The sequence below is a fragment of the Molossus molossus genome, unplaced genomic scaffold (genome assembly GCF_014108415.1).
Source record: "Molossus molossus isolate mMolMol1 unplaced genomic scaffold, mMolMol1.p scaffold_m16_p_15, whole genome shotgun sequence".
Lineage (NCBI taxonomy): Eukaryota > Metazoa > Chordata > Mammalia > Chiroptera > Molossidae > Molossus > Molossus molossus.
The window spans coordinates 53151655-53169701 of record NW_023425350.1 but is presented as its reverse complement, the minus strand read 5'-3'; the positions used below and the strand labels follow the sequence as shown (position 1 = coordinate 53169701).

At 59.9% G+C, this 18047-nt stretch overlaps 1 protein-coding gene across 2 annotated transcripts; it reads left to right on the top strand.

Annotated features, from left to right (window-relative positions):
* The first annotated feature begins 557 nt into the window (after positions 1 to 557).
* Positions 558 to 16360, top strand: LOC118630914 (cytochrome P450 26B1). Of its 2 annotated transcripts, XM_036263155.1 has the most exons (6): positions 558 to 764; positions 4214 to 4438; positions 13021 to 13296; positions 13523 to 13678; positions 15144 to 15425; positions 15805 to 16360. In XM_036263155.1, exons 1-6 carry the CDS (start codon positions 561 to 563, stop codon positions 16195 to 16197), a joined length of 1536 nt encoding a protein of 511 aa, XP_036119048.1. In that variant the 5' UTR covers positions 558 to 560; the 3' UTR covers positions 16198 to 16360. The 2 variants fall into 2 exon arrangements, with proteins under 2 accessions (XP_036119048.1, XP_036119050.1); XM_036263157.1 differs by lacking the exon at positions 4214 to 4438 and having other exon boundaries at positions 561 to 764; positions 15805 to 16234.
* Positions 16361 to 18047: the final 1687 nt, after the last annotated feature.

The window sequence follows — 18047 nt, the reverse complement described above, 5'->3', positions numbered from 1 at the left end:
TTTTGGATTCAGGATTTTTTTTTTTCCTTTTTTTTCCACCTAGGAATTTGAGGGGGAAACTTTTGACCAATCGATCGCACTTTCTTTCCGCTATCTCTCTTTGCCATCCTCTTTTTTTTTTTTTTTCTGAGCAGGGGAAGGGGCTTACAAGAGAGGCTCCCGCTGGACAAAGTTTTCCAAAGTTTTCCGAGTGTGATGGTTGTGGGGAGAGCTAATCCACCAGCTTGATTCACGGCTTCATCTCACCACCCCTCCAGCAGCCCCTAAGTCCGCTATAAGGGAACAAACAAACAAACAAACAAACAAAGTTACACTCTGAGTCGCCTCGTGTCTCCTCTCTCTCTTCTAGGCAATTTTTTTTCCCTCCCGCTCTCCGCTCCCCTCGAAGCCTCCACTCCCCTCTCCCCTTACCTCGGCCCCTTCCTCCTTCTCTGTTTCGGCTGGAGGTGCCAGGACCCCCGGCCGCAGTCTCCCCTCCCCCGCCGCTCCCATCCCTTGTCGTCCGGCCCTCCCCTCCCCCGCTGCGGCCAGCACAGCCAATCCCCCGAGCGGCCGCCAACATGCTCTTTGAGGGCTTGGAGCTGGTGTCGGCCCTGGCCACCCTCGCCGCGTGCCTGGTGTCGGTGACGCTGCTGCTGGCCGTGTCGCAGCAGTTGTGGCAGCTGCGCTGGGCTGCCACCCGCGACAAGAGCTGCAAGCTACCCATCCCCAAGGGCTCCATGGGCTTCCCGCTCATCGGAGAGACGGGCCACTGGCTGCTACAGGTAAGGGCGCACTCGCTCCGCTGCTCTCCGGGGTCCGCTAGCGGCGAGCGCGGGGCCGATGGTGCCGTGGGCCGGCCAGGGGGCGCCGGGAGCCTGAAGGCGCTGGTCCCCGCCACGCCCCTTCCCTCCTATCTCCCTGCGGCTCCCGGGCTTCCCTTGCCCGCCTGCGGCGTGGTTCGGAGCCGACTGGCGCAGGGTGCGCAGGTTCCAGGAGCTAGCTGATCAGAAAGGTCCCCGGACCCCGGAGGGCTCTCCAGACAGACTCTCGCAGTCGCAGGCTACTCAGCAGGGAAGCGTGAGGAGTCCGCTTTCGCCTCCCCTTTGCCCTCCAGGGCCCAGTCGCCGCTGGCTTCCTGGGCTTTGGCGGTGTCACTGGGACCTGAAAATTGAGTCGGGAAGAGAAGGAGGGGGCCAGAGGCAGCCAGAATTGGCCTATTAAAGACTCAGGCTGTGTTCCTACCGCGTCGTCGGCTGCTCCAGGTACAACTGCCCTGGGCCACTGTCCGAGAAAGTGTGTGTGTTTTGTGGTGGGAGAGGAAGGAAGTAACCCAAGAAAAAGGAGAAGCCTAGACCCGAGGGTTCTCGGCTTTCGGGGAAAAGGGTCTATTTACTTATTGGGTGAGGACTATGTGGTAGGGAAGAGAAACGTCGGAGAGGTGTGTGAGATCCACAGAGTGAGGGTGTGTTTGTTGTTGGACGCTGCACAACCCAACACTGCTGGTGATAATGGGGGTGGGCACGTCAGAAACCGGACCCAGATAGGTAATGGGGAGATTAACCTGGAACTTAACTCGTCAAGTGCTAGACAATCGCTTTTGCAATTTGATACACACCAGGTTTTTTCTTGGGGCGGGGGTTGGGGGACGCCTCTAAGTTTACCGCGGGAGGCGTGTTGGGTGCGCGTCTGCACGAGTGTTTGTCGGGTGGATGCTGATGAGAGTAAGAAGAATGAAAGTCCTGAAACAGACAGCCCTGGCAGGGAGAGGTGAGGCGGGAGGTGGACGCAGAAACCTGTGGATTTAGAAGTGAGAAAGCTTGGCTTGAAATTAACAGACGCGTGCAATCCGCTCTCACACACTTACACCCCTCTGGGCGCCAAGTGTCAGTGGATCCCGGGCAGGCAGAGGGACGCTGTGGTCTTCCCCCAAGTCTCGGAATCATCCCATTTCTTTGGGGGGGTTGTTGCTGCAACGCGGTGGTTTTCACTTTAACCAATGAACTACCCCCCGGTAAGGAAATCCCCAGAGCGTATCCCGTGCCACCACACTTAAAGGGTTAACTGCAGCGGTGGTCTAGGCTTTTTGGCCGAGAATTTAGGAAATAAAATAACTCACATGGGCATCGGCTCCTGCCTCGTTAGAGCCAATCTGCGGAATCCGCGGTCTGTCACCGCCTCCCCACCCCCCCGTTTCCTGACCTTTCTCTGCCCCCCCCAATGTCCCCCTGACCTTTTCTCCGAATCCCACAAAGGCCCTTGGGGGCTCAGCATCCAACAAGCGCAGAAGATGGGGAAGGAGGAAGCAGGCCTGCGCCTCCCCATCCATTTGCCCTTGGGGCCCTAGACTCCGCGGTGGGAGGGAAATGGGGGAGGGGGATGCTTGCAGAGGGGCGCTGAAGGGGTTAATGGGAGCCTTCTGAATCCCAGCTTTATTTTTTCGGAGTCATTTATCAGATTTTACGGGGGGACCTCCAAGGGCTCTCCGTTTCCACCGTGCGCCATCTAAACAGAGCCCAGGGCTAAAAATACAACATTTTTGTATAAATTGGACTCGCGGCCCGAGCGGCCGCCCCTATGAAAGTCCTCTTTGTGAAGACCGTGGAAACGGCGGACAAATAACTCTTTATTAATGCCACAAAAAACGCACTTTAATTATAGTTAGGCAGATCAGAGGCTGGGGGGGGGGGCGTCGGGAGAGAGGCGGCGGCGACCTCGGAAAATTCACAGCCCAACTTTTGTGTCGAAAGAAAAGAAAAACAGAGGAAAAGAAGGAGAGGAGAGACGGAGAGTCAGACTGAGCGAGCGAGACGGGTACAGCAGACGGAGGGAGGGAACCCCGCTCCTCACCCCCCCTTTGTCGCACCTCCAACCTCTCTTAGATTTCTCTTAAAGGGGTAGAAGCTGTCTAGATCCGCGGCGGGGTGGGGGTTGTTCTCCCCGACCCGCCAGCCTGGGAGTGGAGCGGCGTCCCCGCGGCCAAGCCCCCCTCCTGCAGGCGCGGGCGCTCCAGGCTCGCTCCTGTCGCGCGCCGGAGCCGGAGGCGCATGTGGAAAAGTGATTAGTACTCTGGGTTATGCAGAGTCACTTTTCGGCAGTGCCGGGGTGTGTGCACATCTAGCTGGAGAATACTTTTCCGTGGAAGAAAGGAGAAGCGAGGAGGGGAATCAACCCGGCAGCAGGGGAAGCCGGGCATGCCTTACCCCGGGGGTCTGGAGCCCGCACTCTCACTATTGTTGGCGGGAAGGCAGGACAGCGGGACAGGTGGCGCCCCTCCCCTTGTCACCCAGCGCTGCTTTGGCAGGAAAAGGGTTAATATGGGGTGGGGTAGCAAGCGCCTACGTCAAAGGTGAGCGGGACGCCCCTGCCCCCGCCTCTCGGAGGTCCCCTCGGTTTCCGGTACCCTCGAGGGGCCGGCCCAGCCAGCTCCTCGGAGCGCCGGGCCCTGGCCCGGGCCTAGCTCTCCTCCGCTAGCGCCGCCGCGGCCGCGGCCGCTGCCGAGATCCAATTACCTGCGACGGCCGCCCAGCCCGGCCCCGCCCCGCGGGACGCGCCTTCCTCCGCGCTCCCGTTCCAAACTACAGGGCGGCGACGAAAGTCCTCAGTTATTTCCAGAGCAAATTGTATTAGGAAAATCTCGGCTCTCAGATATTGACCAGACAGACCCTGCAGAGCCCGCAGAGGGCCACCGGGTCCCTTCGCGGTCCACACCCCAGAACCGAGGAAACCCCCGCCCCCATCAGTAGAGACTGCCTCCGGGCACGGACCGCTCACCGCTATAAATAATCTTTGGCCTGCGGCCACCCCGGCGGGGTCTCGCCAGCCCGTGGCCCGGAGCCTGGAAATATTTATTCCAAGAGGCTCCGGAGCGCAAGGCGGAGGAGTTTGGGGGTGGTGGGGAGGGTGGCGGAGGCTCTAGCTTCGGGAACTGCCGTCCCGATACCTTTTCCCTCCCGCCAGTCGTTACTAAAAAACAGCTTCTCGAGGGGCGCCCTTGGGCCTCCCGCCTCCTTGCGTTATTTATTATCCTCTGGGCCCTACTTCCCAGTTCTTGCGCATGCAATGAAAAATAAAACCTACGCGCGTGCTTGTATAGGGGGGAAGGGGGAGCAGGGGGCTGGTGCCCGGAGTGGTGTCCTCTGTCCTTTCCCCGTGAGCCCTGGAGGTTGGGCCTCTGGTAAGTCTCATCCGGAGACGTGCGCCCTTAGAGAGGTCTCCCTTGTGGCTCCCTCAGGGTTCTGGCTTCCAGTCGTCGCGGAGGGAGAAGTACGGCAACGTGTTCAAGACGCACTTGCTGGGGCGGCCACTGATTCGCGTGACCGGCGCAGAGAACGTGCGCAAGATCCTCATGGGTGAGCACCACCTGGTGAGCACTGAGTGGCCGCGCAGCACACGCATGCTGCTCGGCCCGAACACGGTGGCCAACTCCATTGGCGACATCCACCGCAACAAACGCAAGGTAAGAGCTCAGGACCAAGAGCCCCGCAACCCTGCCCTGACTGCCTTCTTCCGTGCACCCCCTTTGGGGTAAGGAGTTATCAGAGCCCTGGAGACGTCTCCACCCAAGTTCGTGCCCCCGCTTGCACCCCATCCTGGAGATTCCCTGCCTAGACGGCTGCGATCCCGGATCTAGGGCCTGCACAGGCCTCTTCCGAGTCCGCCCTCTTGCTGGCCCACTGTTGGTTCAACGGGTGGCAGTTTGAAGGGTGTTTTGGACAGAGCTTGAACATGAGGTGATTGAGGCCTCTAAAGCCTGGCCTCACCTTGCTCCCCAAAACTGGTAAAAGAAGAGGGCAGACCATGGCCGGCGCTCCTCTTTTTGCCACGTTTCCCCCGGGAATTCCGATGGCTCATTCTAAAATCAAGCCTAATCTTCCTGCCACAGGTTGCTTTAATGGCAACGCGAGCAGGCGCGGGGGCTGGGGCAGCTTGTGCGCGCAGGGCCCTGTCTGGGAGGGGCGAGGTGAAATTTGGGCCACTGCGCACACGGGTCTGGACGGTGGGGGAAGGGCGAGGGGTGGGAGAGCAGCCCAGGCGCCGCGGGGGATCAAAGCGCACCTACCCCCTTCCATAAAGAGGAAGAGAAAGTGGGTGTTTATCCTGTGGATTTCCCGAGCGCCTGGAAGAGGCGCGAAGGAGAGCCAGCGCGCACGGAGCGAGCCTCCCCGCCCCCTCGCAGGGCTGAGCCACCGCGGCTGCAGCCGCAGCGGCTCCGAGCGCGGGCGGCACGTGCTGTTTGAACTGCAGTAACCCGAAAGCTGAGCCGCGGGCGGGCGGGCGGGGAGCTGGCTTGCGGGCTTAAAGCGTCCAGAAGGGGGTGGGGGAGACTGCAAGACCTCTCCTCCTTCCATTTTTTTCGTTGGGTCAGACAACTCACCCAGGTTTGAAACCTGAAGGAAACCCAGAGGCAGCCTCTGATCTCTAGGAAGAGTGGCAGAGCCCAGGAGAGGGGAGGAGGCAAGTGTGGGCCGACCCTCTGGCGGAAGTCTGCGTGTGAGGTGGTCTCAGGGAACGAAGGAATTCATCTCACAGTATTTGATGTCTTCTGAAAGGCTTCTGAAGAGTAGTTCTCCCTAGCAGACAAAAGGAGGAAAAACCGCGTGGAGTGGACGGGTCTGCTCATACCCCTAACACCCCTCCTCCCATAAAACGTATTTCAGGGACTGGAAGGGGGCTCCTAAAATCTCTTATTTGCCTCTCTGAAGCAGGAGGCAGCTGGCAGGGCTTGAATCAGATGGGGGGGGGGGCTGTAGGCTCAGGAATGGGGGCTTTTCAAATATCTGGGACACTCTTTTTTTCTTAGTCTTTGTGACTCTATGAAAAGTTCATCCCAAACACTGTGGAGAGAGTCTGAAACTCAGAAACGCAGCTCCAAAGAATATGGTTGCTTTTCGTTTGATCTTTATAGAGACTTTGACAAGAAAAAGTGATTATTTCCCCCTTCTCACAGAAGGGGGCACTGAGACTCGGACAGGTTGAGAGATTCCACATCAGGAGACCAAGCGAAGGCAGGTGGATCCTTCAACACCCTCCATGGGAAGAGGTGTTTCTGGGCCACCAAGCAGAGCACTACTGACCGGGTCCTGCCCACCTGGGGCTGCCAGAAGCTGCAAGGTGGGGTGGGAGGGGATCCTGGGAGGAAAAAGGCTTGGTCAAGACCTGAGAGGGAGAACCTGGGGATGCAGAGAGCTTCTGGGTGAGGCTGTTGCCTGTGGTTCCACCCACCCCTGCCTGACTTGGTCTTGGGCCTCCAGGTGGGGAGGGCCAGCCTGGAAAGCCCCAAGGTTTCGCCCTGCGTTATTCATTTGGGAGGCGTGGAGGAGGAAGGAGCTGCACAGATGACCAATGTCAGGAATACACAGGGAAGGGGGAGGGAGGGCAGAGGTGGGACAGGGGTGGGGGCAGAAACTGAGGACTCCTATGGGGCAGAGATGGGGCGCTCTTGCCTTGCCCCCTAGCTCCTTGGGCATGGGGAGCATCTAGAAGGAATTTCATCCTGACAGGCTTGGGAACCAGTGCACGGCCCTCACTTTGTGTGAACTCATTGTGTGCTTGCTACGTGACATGTGTATACATGGTCCTTCCCTCAAATCTCTTTAATTGGTAGTTCATTGACTTAAGTTTACTGAACTAAATAGAAGGCCTTGGGTTAGGCACAAACATAAAAACAGGAAACTTGGTCCGTGCCCTCCAAAAGGAGAGTCTGGCCAGAGGGATGAGAGGAGAATACTGAGCACAAGTTGATTCTGGAGAGAATGGTCAATCTGCTGGCCCCAATGTCCAGTGGACCCATTGTGGCCAGGGTGGGGGCTGCCAGGTGCCACTCACAGCCCATGCTGCTGCCAGGGGCATGCCTAGGGAGTGGGCTGTGGGACCAGGCCGAGGCCTGGTTAGGATGCATTCACAGGAAGTGAGGCCAGGTGTGCTGGGGCCCAGCTGGCGCGGTAACTAGGAGCGTCACTGTTTCCATTGGGGCTGGTGACCCACTCCTTCTCTGGGAGGTCTGACCAGATGTTCTGGGAAGGGGCTCTACATGGCCATCACTGAATCCAGGTGTTTGCCCTGGCTGCCCTGATTGTCTAGGGCCAAGAGGGGAGGAGTTGCCAGGGAGAAAGTTCAAAAAGTCTTGCCTAGCCTAAGAGTCCTCTCCAGAAGCTAGGCCTGTGTTCCTGCAGCCACCCCCAATCTCTGTTCCTCCTCCTGTGTCACACCTCCCTCACCTGGAGTGAGTGATTGATGGAGGAGGGCCCCAACCCTCTTCTTTTTGTGTGCAGAGGCTGGGGTGTTGTCCTGGAAGGGCCGATAGTCGGGCAGGAGTGATGGCGGAGAGGTTGTCAGAGCGGGGAGAGAGTCGGCACTATTGCAGCCTCCAGTGCCCAGCCCACGTACCAGGACCAGGCGTTTCCTCTTTTCCATCAGAGATGGGGCTGGGGTTCTTCCCATCGAGGAGCCAGAAGCTTCTGGGTACTTTAGACCTTCCCAGAACTTAGAGAGCATTTCAGGGGATGCACTTGGCCTGGGACCCCTGTCCTGGGGAGACCCAGGAGTAGTCTTCTTGCCCCTCCTACCCAGAGCCTGACTACAAGGACTGTGCCAGAGGCTGAGGTGCAGCGAGCGGTCCCCAGGCTTTGGGGGCAGGGGTCAAGAGACATACCAACTGCCTCTCACTGACCTGGCCTTTGGGCTCATCCCGGGTGGGGTGGAGCTTGGGCCCAGGCTCACTGCTCTCCTCTCAGGAACCCTGTGCGTTTGTGTTGGGGAGACGCCAGGAGGTGCTTCAGCAGGCGGGCAGAGACAGGAGGGCCCATGGTCGCAGGGTCCTGGGGAAGGCCAGCCAGGACCATCTCTAAGTGGCCCTTGGACTGGTGCAGTCATGTCCACCAGGCTCAGCTCAGGGCAGAGGTTCCCAGCTGCGTTGAATGGGAAGGCGGGTAGCATGCACAGCCAGGCAGCTCTGTTACTGGGAAGCCCTCCTGGCATAGACCTTCGTTCCACCAGCTGAAATCCTTCACTCAAAAGTTACTGTAGCACCCGCTGGTGGGCACAGGGGCCACTGAGTGGGCAGGTGGCAGGAGCGGATGTCTCTGAAGGTCAGTGGGGGAGGGAGCACACAGCCAGCCGCCAGGGCGCCTGGGAGCGGGTGCCTCCCTCTGCGTGCCCTTGTGCCAAATAGTGGGAGGGTGGGTTGACTGAGAGTGGGGGCCATCCTTCGTTTTCCCTCCTTTCTGTGTCCTCCCAGGGTAGGGAGGGTCTGAGCCTGTGCTGATGTGTTTGTCCACTCTGTCAGCCTTGGGAGACAATTGTGGCCTTGGTGGGAGGGGAGTGTGCTTGGCTGGGGTCTGCTGTAGCCCTGAGCCCCTTATGCCATTCCAGGTTCCCCAGCCAGAAGGGCAGGGGTTGGGGGGTGTCTCCAGAGGCTGGGAAATCCTGAGAGCAAAACAGAGTAGCCAGAGCAGCTGGCCTTGCCCTTAGAATAAACTTGGGCCAGAGCGGAGGGTCCCCCTCAGAGCTCGTCAGAGCCCTCAGGTTGAGTAGAGGGCCACTTGATGGGGCTAGGAGTGGTGGGAGGCAGGGGGTTTAGGGACCTGGTGGGTGTGGCAGGCATGCCCTGGATGGCAACCTTGGGAGGCCCTTCCCCTTTGGGCCTCAGCTTTCTGAGGGGGTTTTACTGTGGCTGGAAGAGGAATGAGTGGGCAAACCGTTTCAGTTCCAGGCTCTGCCAGGTGCTGCCCTCCCCCCTGCTGGGTACTTCTGTTGTTGTAGAAGAATTAGGGGAGATGATTGGAGCTGGAGGCAAATGGGGGACAGGTACTCTGTTTCTACAGAGGCTGGGAACCCAGAGGGGCGTGCACAGGCTGGGAGGTCTGGGCCAGCCCCTTCCAACCAGGGGGGCTGAGTAGGGGCTGGCTTAAGAGGCAGCCAGGGTGAAGTCAAGGCCCAATGGAAATGCCAGGCATCTGGGAAGATGACGTCCACTCTTGTCCTCCCTCTTAACTTGAGTATAAAGTACACACCTTGGCGTCACCCCTGTGCTGTGCGGACAGCTGCCCCGGTGGCTGCCTGCCCTCTGTTATTCTTTCCACTCCACAGGCCACGGCTCCGGTGGCTTGGCGGGGTGGCCTGCCCAGGACCCCACCCTCCCGGGCAGCCGCTTCCATTCCTCCCAGTCTGAGTCACTGGCCCAGCGAATGGGTTCCCTCTCTGTCTTTTCCAGCTCCAGAGGCTGCCCGTCCATCTCATCTGTCTGTCCATCCACAGCGACCAGCAGAGAAGGGGGAGGTTATCTGGCTGGGCAGATCAGCTGCAGGGCCGTGGGGTTCATGGAGTGATTCCCCTCCCAGGGACACTGGGTGAGAGGCAGGCGTGGGGGAGGAGGAAGGATTTGTAAAAACAGTTACAGGGAATTTGAGCCTTGACAGGCCCCTTGGTGGTCCCCCCCCCCCCCACCTCTCCTTCCCACCTCATGTGGCATCATCTCCCATTCAGGGGAGAAAGAGAATCAGGGATGTGGCTCTTGAATCAGGGATGTTGCTGGTGAAACCAACACAGGCAGGGGGAGGGTTTCCAAGCACATCCTAAAGGCAGGAGCCGGTCCTGCTCCAGCCTGTGCCCGGGGGTTCCCAGGTCCCCCTGATCCTCTGCCCTCTTTCTCCCCAGCATTAACCCTGGTGGAAAGTCCATACCTGTTGCTGCCTCTTGCGGGGCTTTGCCCGGGCCAGGGCTGGTTCCCGATGACCTTTGTCCAGCATTCTTGGCTCACTTTTGGGAATTCCAAGGGAAGCCCCAGAGGGGTACAAAGCCGCCTTGGCTCCTGTTACTGTTGTGGTCAGGGAAGGCGGCTCTAGGGGCTGGGAACCCTTCCTCTCTTCACACTGAGTGGCTCCACTGGGCACCTTCCCACTGCCCGAGTCCTGACCCCGCCCGCCCTGCTGCAGCAGCTTCCCGCTGCCCTGCCAGCACCTCCGCCTCCTCCTGGCCTGTGTGGGGGGGCTGCCCCTACTTCGGGAAGTGCCCGCGTTGTTCACCCTGGGCACAGACCCAGGGATGAGGCCCTGGAGTTTTCCTGTGCCTATGGAACCGCTGGGCCAGAGGCAGGAGCAGGGACCTGGTGTCTTGGGAGCAAAGCCCCTTGGTCTCAGAGTGCCCCAAATCTGCCTTTGCTTGGCTTCTCATTTGGGTAGTTTCTTCACCTCGGGGGGCTCCGAGGAGAATCCTGGGACATCCAGGTAAAAGGGGATTACAGAACATCTGGTTACATTTCTTGATGGGTCAAGATAAGAGCGTTGCTCCTGGCTGCAGTTCATTTCAGAAGCCCCAGCCCTGCGGAGGGCTGCAGGCAAATGGTGTGTGTGGGCCTCCTGGGGTCATTCCAGCTCTTGTCCTTGCTCAGGCCTCCTTCCCACCTAGAGGTGAGGTGTGGGCCACCTGCCCTCAGAGTCCCTCTGCTCAGTCCCATGTCTCCTTGGGTCCTCCCTGCTCTCCTTGGCCCGAGGGCTTGAGAAGGCGCTATTCAGTCGGCCATCGCTAGAGGGCGCAGAGAATGTAACCTTTGGGGCAGGGCAGGGCTTGTCAGTGGGTCCAGTCTGGCTACTCCTGAGGTTGCACTGGGGGCCCTGAGACCTCCCCTTCAGGAACCCTGAGATGGCCTCTCCTGGGCCATTGTAGCCCTTGTAGAGGGTGTGAGTGGGGGCCTGGCAGGCACTTACTGGGTGATTCGTGCAGTGCCAGATTTGGGGCTTCTTTGAGGGGATAGCATCTACTTAGGGAGACATGGATACTGGTGCCTATGTGCTGTGGACATTGAGAGGGAAAAGAGGTCACCTGGTTTAACCTTACTGTTTTACAGATGAGGACACTGAGGCTGGGGGGACGGGGGGACTTGGCCTTGATCGCACAGTGAGTTGGTGGATGATCTGGGTTAAATTCAGGTCTCTGGGCACCCAGCCTGCCTTTTTGTTACCACCCCGCTGCCTCTTAGAGCCCAGCTGGCTTGGTCTGCGGCTCTGTCAGTGTGGCCTCTGCCCTGTGGCCCCTCTACATGCCTGCCTTTCGCTAGGGGCCCTGGCCAGCCCCTGCCCATCCGCTCCTTGACCGTCCCCCTCCATCAGCCCTGGGCTGGCGACTCTGGGCCAGGTGTGGCCTCGCTGTCTCCCCTTGTCCTCACCTCCAGCTGTCCCCCCTGGGGCCTGGCAGCCATAGTTATCTTTCGGCCTCCCCAGTAAGCCTGCTCTGCTCCCATGTGCCACTTTCTGCTCACCCCGTGGGCTTTGCTGTTCTGTAAGGCTTCTTTGTTGGTCAGCGTTGGGGTCTGGGGACAGGGCCCCCATTCCCACCTCATAAGACTTTTTGATCAAGAGCTGGACTTGGAATCCTAAGGACAGCAGGTTGGAGGGCTGAGGCGGACACTACCTTCATCCATAACCCTGTGAAGGGAGGTGGCAGCTGAAGTCCCCCCTGGAAATTCCTGGGACCCCGCACTGAGCCAGGTGTGAGGGACCCGTCCAGCCGTGGGTTGCCCTCGGCCACCTCCCACCAGCTTCCACCTTTCAGCTGTCCCTTAGTAGCAGGAGCAGCCTCAAACAGTGCGGCTTCTCTGCCCCTCACCGGCGGCCTCCCTCCCTCCCGCCTCCCTCTGCCCACCGGGAATTTCGGAATGAAAGTGCTATTGTGAACGCCTGGCTGGGCCACTGAAGGGCCAGCACTGTTATTTCTGCAAACCAGCCCTCCCATTAGCCATGCAGGGCCGAGGCCAGGAAAATGTTACCTTTTCCTCCTTGAGCTGACTGCAGGGGAAATTCTCACATTTACAGTTTGTGTGGTGGTTGTGTTTGGGGGGCAGGAGGGGGGGCGGGTGTGTGTGTGTGGTTTGCGTGGAGCAGGGTGGGGGGGCCTGGAGGAATATGTGTCTCCTTCCCCTGCTCTGCCCCTCCTCCTCCCTCCCCCATGACCTTCCCCTCGGTGCTGGTGGGAGGGCACCCCCCTTCTGCTCCAGACTCTGGGGGTGGGGGATGGAGGGTGTTGGTTACAAGTGAGACCCACAGGCCATCAGTAAATAAACTAACATCCTCCCTTCTCCTGTACAGCACGGCAGCAGCCTGGTGTGCAGGGGCATCGGGGAGGAGGGGCAGGAGGGGTTGCTGAGGAATTAGGAGAATCGAAAGCAGGGGGATTTGCAGCAGGGTCTCATTGGCTACTTAAGATGGACCTGGAAGACGCCAGGAATTCAAAGGGCTTCTGTTTGCCTTTGTGATCATTTTGGGTGGAAAGCCTTACCCCCGTCCTCCTGCCTCCAGACCTGGTCGCACTGAAGACATCTTGATGGCACAGCTGTTACCTCCCTAGGATGTCCACCTAGTGGATGGTTCCCAGGGAGTGAGTGCCAATTTGGATCTCAGGAAGTCCTACTTGCAGTCTAGCCTCAGACACTCTTGTTCTCCCTTCAGTGGAGAAGGAGAGCCAGCTACTACTGCTTTCCGCCTCTTCCTTATCCAGTGTGCTCACCTTTATTCCACTCTTCCTGGACACTTCTGCCCTGTGGCCTGGGAATTCGGGAATGGGCCGCTGCGGTGGAGGGCTGCCTCCCCTCCAGCCCTGCCCAGCTGTCTCTGTGTTGCCCCTGTGGCTGGTACGGCCACATCAGCCACAGACCTGTTGGCAGCTGGACTGCCCAGTCCCCCGGGCTTTGCCATTGTTTGGAGCACGTGCTTTGCTGGGGGGGTCAAGACAGAAGGTGACAGCTCAGGTCACCTCGTGAGTGATGTGGAAGGTCTTGACTTGAATAAAAATACTTATGAACAAGGTTTTAATCCTGTCCTTCCCCTGTCACCCTCCACCAAGACACAGGCCGCAGGAGGGTTCAGAATAGGGGAGCCAGCCAGGGGACTGTGTCTGGGAGACAGAAGGGGGAGCTCGGTCAGGGGGAGGGCCTGGAGTTTTCCCCAATCACAGTCATGGGACCTGTGCTTCGGTCAGACCCCCGGGAGCCTTGTAGGCAGCAGCCCGAGCCCATCTGACCAGCTTGCCCGCCTCGCTGCCCTCCAGGTGTTCTCCAAGATCTTTAGCCACGAGGCTCTGGAGAGCTACCTGCCCAAGATCCAGCTGGTGATCCAGGACACGCTCCGAGCCTGGAGCAGCCACCCCGAGGCCATCAACGTGTACCAGGAGGCACAGAAGCTCACCTTCCGCATGGCCATCCGCGTGCTCCTGGGCTTCAGCATCCCTGAAGAGGAGCTCGGGCACCTCTTTGAGGTCTACCAGCAGTTTGTGGAGAATGTCTTCTCCCTGCCTGTCGACTTGCCCTTTAGTGGCTACCGGCGGGTGAGCACCGGGGGCCTGGGAGGAGAGGAGATGGGCATTCATGAACCACCCCCCCGGGGAGGGGTCGCTGATAGATGGTCACCTGTCACACACCCTCAGTGGGAGGGTGGGGTCTCTGTGTCTGAGAGAGGAGGTTCTCATAGGAATCCCACCCCACCTTGGGAGGAAGCCCTTGGTGGCCCTGCCCTTCCCAGTGGGTGACAGGATGGTCCCCTTGTCCCCCCAGGGCATCCAAGCACGACAGACCCTACAGAAGGGCCTGGAAAAGGCGATCCGGGAGAAGCTGCAGTGTACGCAGGGCAAGGACTACTCGGACGCCTTGGACATCCTCATTGAGAGCAGCAAGGAGCACGGGAAGGAGATGACCATGCAGGAGCTGAAGGTGGGGGACTCCCCAGCAGGCAGCTCGAGCTCCTCATGTTCCGCAGCAGGGCCACCCAGGGGGATGGCGGCAGCCCCTTCTGGTCCCATTCCACAGGGACTGTTTTTGAGCGGCTGCTGTGGCCACCACTGCATTGGGCTGGGGGCAAACCAAGAAGAGAGACCCTGTCCCTGCCCACCATGCACATGGTCTGGTGGGAGGACGAGGGGCACCCATGATGGGTGGGGCTGCCTTTCCTCTCCCCACGACTTGCTGTGCACCCAGACTTGGTGGCGAAGGTGTCCCCTGACCCGGGGCTCCAGGTTTTCCGTCCTGCCCAGCCCTCAGCAACCTCTGAAGGGACTCAGTGCCAGTGGTATTTGTCCGCCCCTCTTCCCCTCCTTCCAGTCTTCACTATTCCAGTGCATTTTAGTTGTCTTGATGGTCCTGGAAAGTCACAAAGGAAACTCAGACACAGAAGAGGAAGCCACCTGCTTGAGGGCAGACCAGTCCTTGGGGAAGAGCTGGGGAGATTCCCCAAGGGGGAAATCGGACTCGGGTTTCCCCCGTCCTACCAGCCTTTTCAAGTTGGTGACATTTGACACCCTCCCAGCCTGCTTGGCACTAGGGAAGCCAGTCCGGCTGCAGGCACAGAACTGTCCACGTAGGGCTCTAGAAGAGCTTCCGAGCTGCCCCTTTCAGGGTGGGTATTCTGCCGGAGAGGGGATCCAGTAGTCCGTCCCCGTGTGCAGGTGCGGGCGGGGATTGCTGCAGACGGCCCACTCCCCACCTGCACCTCCTCCTCTGGCCTCGTTCCTCCTAGAGAGCCAGGAAGGAGTCCGGATGGCTTCCCACCCACAGAAAGTTTTTGACCATAGGTGGTGCCATGGCAAGTAGAGGACCCGGTTTCTTCACTCCCCCTGGGTCAGGCATTCACATGTTGGGGCCTTTCCATGGGCACCCCTGGCCCAGGGGCCTGGCTCCCCAGGGCACCGTGGGGGAGCCCCCTCCGCCTTCCCATTGCAGTCCCACACCAGGTCCTCGTGGGTACGCCCCGGACTGCCTCCCAGACCTGATGTCCTGCTGGGGGTGGAGGGAGGAGCTGGGGCTGGGAAGGTCGGGATTTCGGCCCTGAACCCTCACCCCACACACCTGCCTAGTGCCTGGTTTCTTGGGATTTTTTTCTTTGTCCTTTATCTGTGAGCCCGCTGCCGGAATCAGGCTGCTGCGGCTCACTTCCCCCGAATCCAGCAGTGTGCGAGAAGTGGACCCACCCAGGGGACTTCCAGGCTCCTGCCCCTGCCCTGGGTTGTAGTTCCTCTGGACTGGCCCTCTGACCCGTGTCCAATGTGGCCCCGATGCCCCAGCAACATGAGGCTCAGAGGAAGCCGGCGGTACCCAGCCAGAGGACGGTGGGCCCCGGGGGACCCTGGCAGGGCCGCCTGGCCGCCTGGATGCCTAGCGCGTCTCTCCGCTCTGTGCGCAGGACGGGACCCTGGAGCTGATCTTTGCCGCCTATGCGACCACGGCCAGCGCCAGCACGTCGCTCATCATGCAGCTCCTGAAGCACCCGGCCGTGCTGGAGAAGCTGCGGGAGGAGCTGCGGGCCCACGGCATCCTGCACGGCGGCTGCCCCTGCGAGGGCACGCTGCGGCTCGACACCCTGGGCGGGCTGCACTACCTGGACTGCGTCATCAAGGAGGTCATGCGCCTCTTCACGCCCATCTCGGGCGGCTACCGCACCGTGCTGCAGACCTTCGAGCTGGACGTGAGCGGGGTCCGGGCTGGGCCTGGGGCTCAGGGGAGCTGCCGTGGGCGGGGCTGGCCCATGGGAAGGAACAGACTCCCCTCCAGGGTACCTCAGTCTGCCGGGGAGACACCCTGGTTTTCAAGGAGCTTTCAGTCTGGCAGGAGAGACCTTGTTCCGAATGCTGGGTCAGATGGAGCCAGCCTGGGCGTCATATATGAAGTTGCATGTGGACATTTATACTTAGAGACTGGACTAATGCTGGGGGGTGCTGGCCAGCCAGGGCCCACAGTGGGGTGTTTGTAGGAACATCTGGGTGGGGCCTGCAGGTGGCAAGTCCTGGGCCCTCTCTGGTCTCCTCTGGCCCTCACCACCACACCCTTCTCCCCCTTGCCTCCAGGGTTTCCAGATCCCCAAAGGATGGAGTGTCATGTACAGCATCCGGGACACTCATGACACAGCGCCTGTGTTCAAAGATGTGAACCTGTTTGACCCCGACCGCTTCGGTCAGGCTCGGAGCGAAGACAAGGACGGCCGCTTCCATTACCTTCCCTTCGGCGGCGGCGTCCGGACCTGCCTGGGCAAGCACCTGGCCAAGCTGTTCCTGAAGGTGCTGGCGGTGGAGCTGGCCAGCACCAGCCGCTTCGAGCTGGCCACCCGGACCTTCCCCCGCATCACGCTGGTCCCCGTCCTGCACCCCGTGGACGGCCTCAGTGTCAAGTTCTTTGGCCTGGACTCTAACCAGAACAAGATCCTGCCAGAGACGGAGGCCATGCTGAGTGCCACGGTCTAACGGGGCCTGGCCCAGGGCCCTGCCTCAGCCGGCCAGGTCCTGCGGTGGGAGGCGGTGGAAGGGTGAAAACCTGTGTGTGGGAGGGGCTGGAACCTGGGGAAGGGAGAGTGGCCCCGTACCTTGCCCTCTGGTTCCCTCCCTGACAAACCCTCCCCAAAGCCAGAAGGTCCCCTGTTCCTTCAGGGGCTGGGGCCCGCCTCTTGGCTCCTGCTTCTCCCAGGCTCTCTCCAGTCCCCACCGGCTTAGCTCCTGGGTTGGGCACGGCCCAGGGCTCCGCATGCCCGTTACAGTGTTAAATGTCAGCTCACGCTGCAGCGTTTGCTTGTGGTCGTCCCAGCTGGTCGCTCCCCTCCCGGTTCACGTGGACCCTTTGGTTAGAGGTCGGATTGTTGACGTGGGGCCAGGAGGGCGAGGTGGTCTCTGCACACCCTCCCCCTCCAGCCTCGCCCGCCCGGGACTGAGGCGCGTGCCCCTGCCGGGGTTTGCCCAGAGTCCCACCCCTTTGCCAGTTTGGATATTTGAAATTACCTATTGCTGCTACTTTTTCTTTCCTCTGACATTGGGGCAAAGGAGCTCCAGGCCCTGTCCTTTCAGCGTCCTCTCTGGTGGCCCTGGGCGTGCACACAGCCATGACATCCCCACCTTCCTGCCAGGTGGCCTTGAGCCCACCCTGCTCCACGGTTACACACACCCAAGGCCCTTGGCGCCTATTTAGCCACTGATCTAACAGAACCTTGGCGTTCCGGGGAGCTGGAATTACACCACCTCCGTCCCCTAGCCTCTGTCCCAGCTACCCCGGGGACTGACTTCTGCGGGTGACCCAGCCCTCTCTGGCTGGGGGTTGAGCAGCACCCCCAGGCTCCAGACCTTCTGTGGGTTCAACCTCAGTGGCACTCCTAGGGTGAAATCCAACCCCTCTGCCTTGGTCCCTGGAGAAATGGGGAGATGGCCCACGGCTTCCCTCCCTGCTCTGTCAACAGCATGGGGGTTTGGGGTTGCCACCATCTCCTGCGTAGTCACTGTTCCCCCCGGTGCCCCCCACTCGGCTAGTGAGTATGGGGAAGGATACGGGTTTTTTCTGACAGGGAGCCAGGGGCTCCAGTGTCCCTTCCTTAACCTTCACCCTTTGCCCTTGGAAAGGTGTCCTTGAAGTCCCTTCCCACCTCTATGCCACTGCCTGCTTAGCCCAGCTCAGGGGTGTGGGACGTGATGAAGGCGGGGGGAGGTGAGCACGAAGGCAGCCCTTCCTCAGCTGGCCCGGCCTCGGCTGGTCGGCTGTCGCGGGGCTGCAGGAGGCTGCTGGGAGCTGAGGAGCATGTGCGATTTGTCAGAGTGATTTGCTTGAAAATGGACCAGTTGGGGGATGACTGGGGAGAGAGGCGTAGCGTCTGCCACCAGCATGGTGAGTGTTGGCAGTTTGAGGTGCCCCCTGGGGCTGCTTTGGGGCCTTTGAGGAGTCTTCAGTGATTGTGTCTGTTTTCAGAGTTTTCTTCACTTTCTGTGTTTCTCTGGCTTGTGAGGTTATAAAAGCAGGGAACCCTCCTTACAAGCAGATCAAAAACACAGAGTAAGGGGCAGGAAGGACGTCGATCCTCTTCACTGTCTCTCTGAGAGGTGACCGCTGTGACCACTCAGCGGCCCCTCTGACGGTGTTGAGTGGACAGGCGGCACCCCGACTCTCGCCGCCACTCACACCCACCTGGTGGCAGACTACAGGAGCAAGCCCACACCCCAGGCTGTCCTGCACCCCCTGTTCTCAAGTGTTTCATTTGATTCCTACTTTTTCACTAAATTAAAAAACAGTGAGGAACAGACACTATAGGCAAAAAATAAAACTAAAAAAATTAGAC

Excerpts from the sequence above, each read along its gene's own strand:
- LOC118630914 (XM_036263155.1), top strand. The coding sequence starts at position 561 with ATGCTCTTTGAGGGCTTGGAGCTGGTGTCGGCCCTGGCCACCCTCGCC. Across the intron at positions 13,297-13,522 it reads CCTTTAGTGGCTACCGGCGG|GGCATCCAAGCACGACAGAC; the intron begins GTGAGCACCGGG and ends TTGTCCCCCCAG. Across the intron at positions 15,426-15,804 it reads TGCAGACCTTCGAGCTGGAC|GGTTTCCAGATCCCCAAAGG; the intron begins GTGAGCGGGGTC and ends CCTTGCCTCCAG.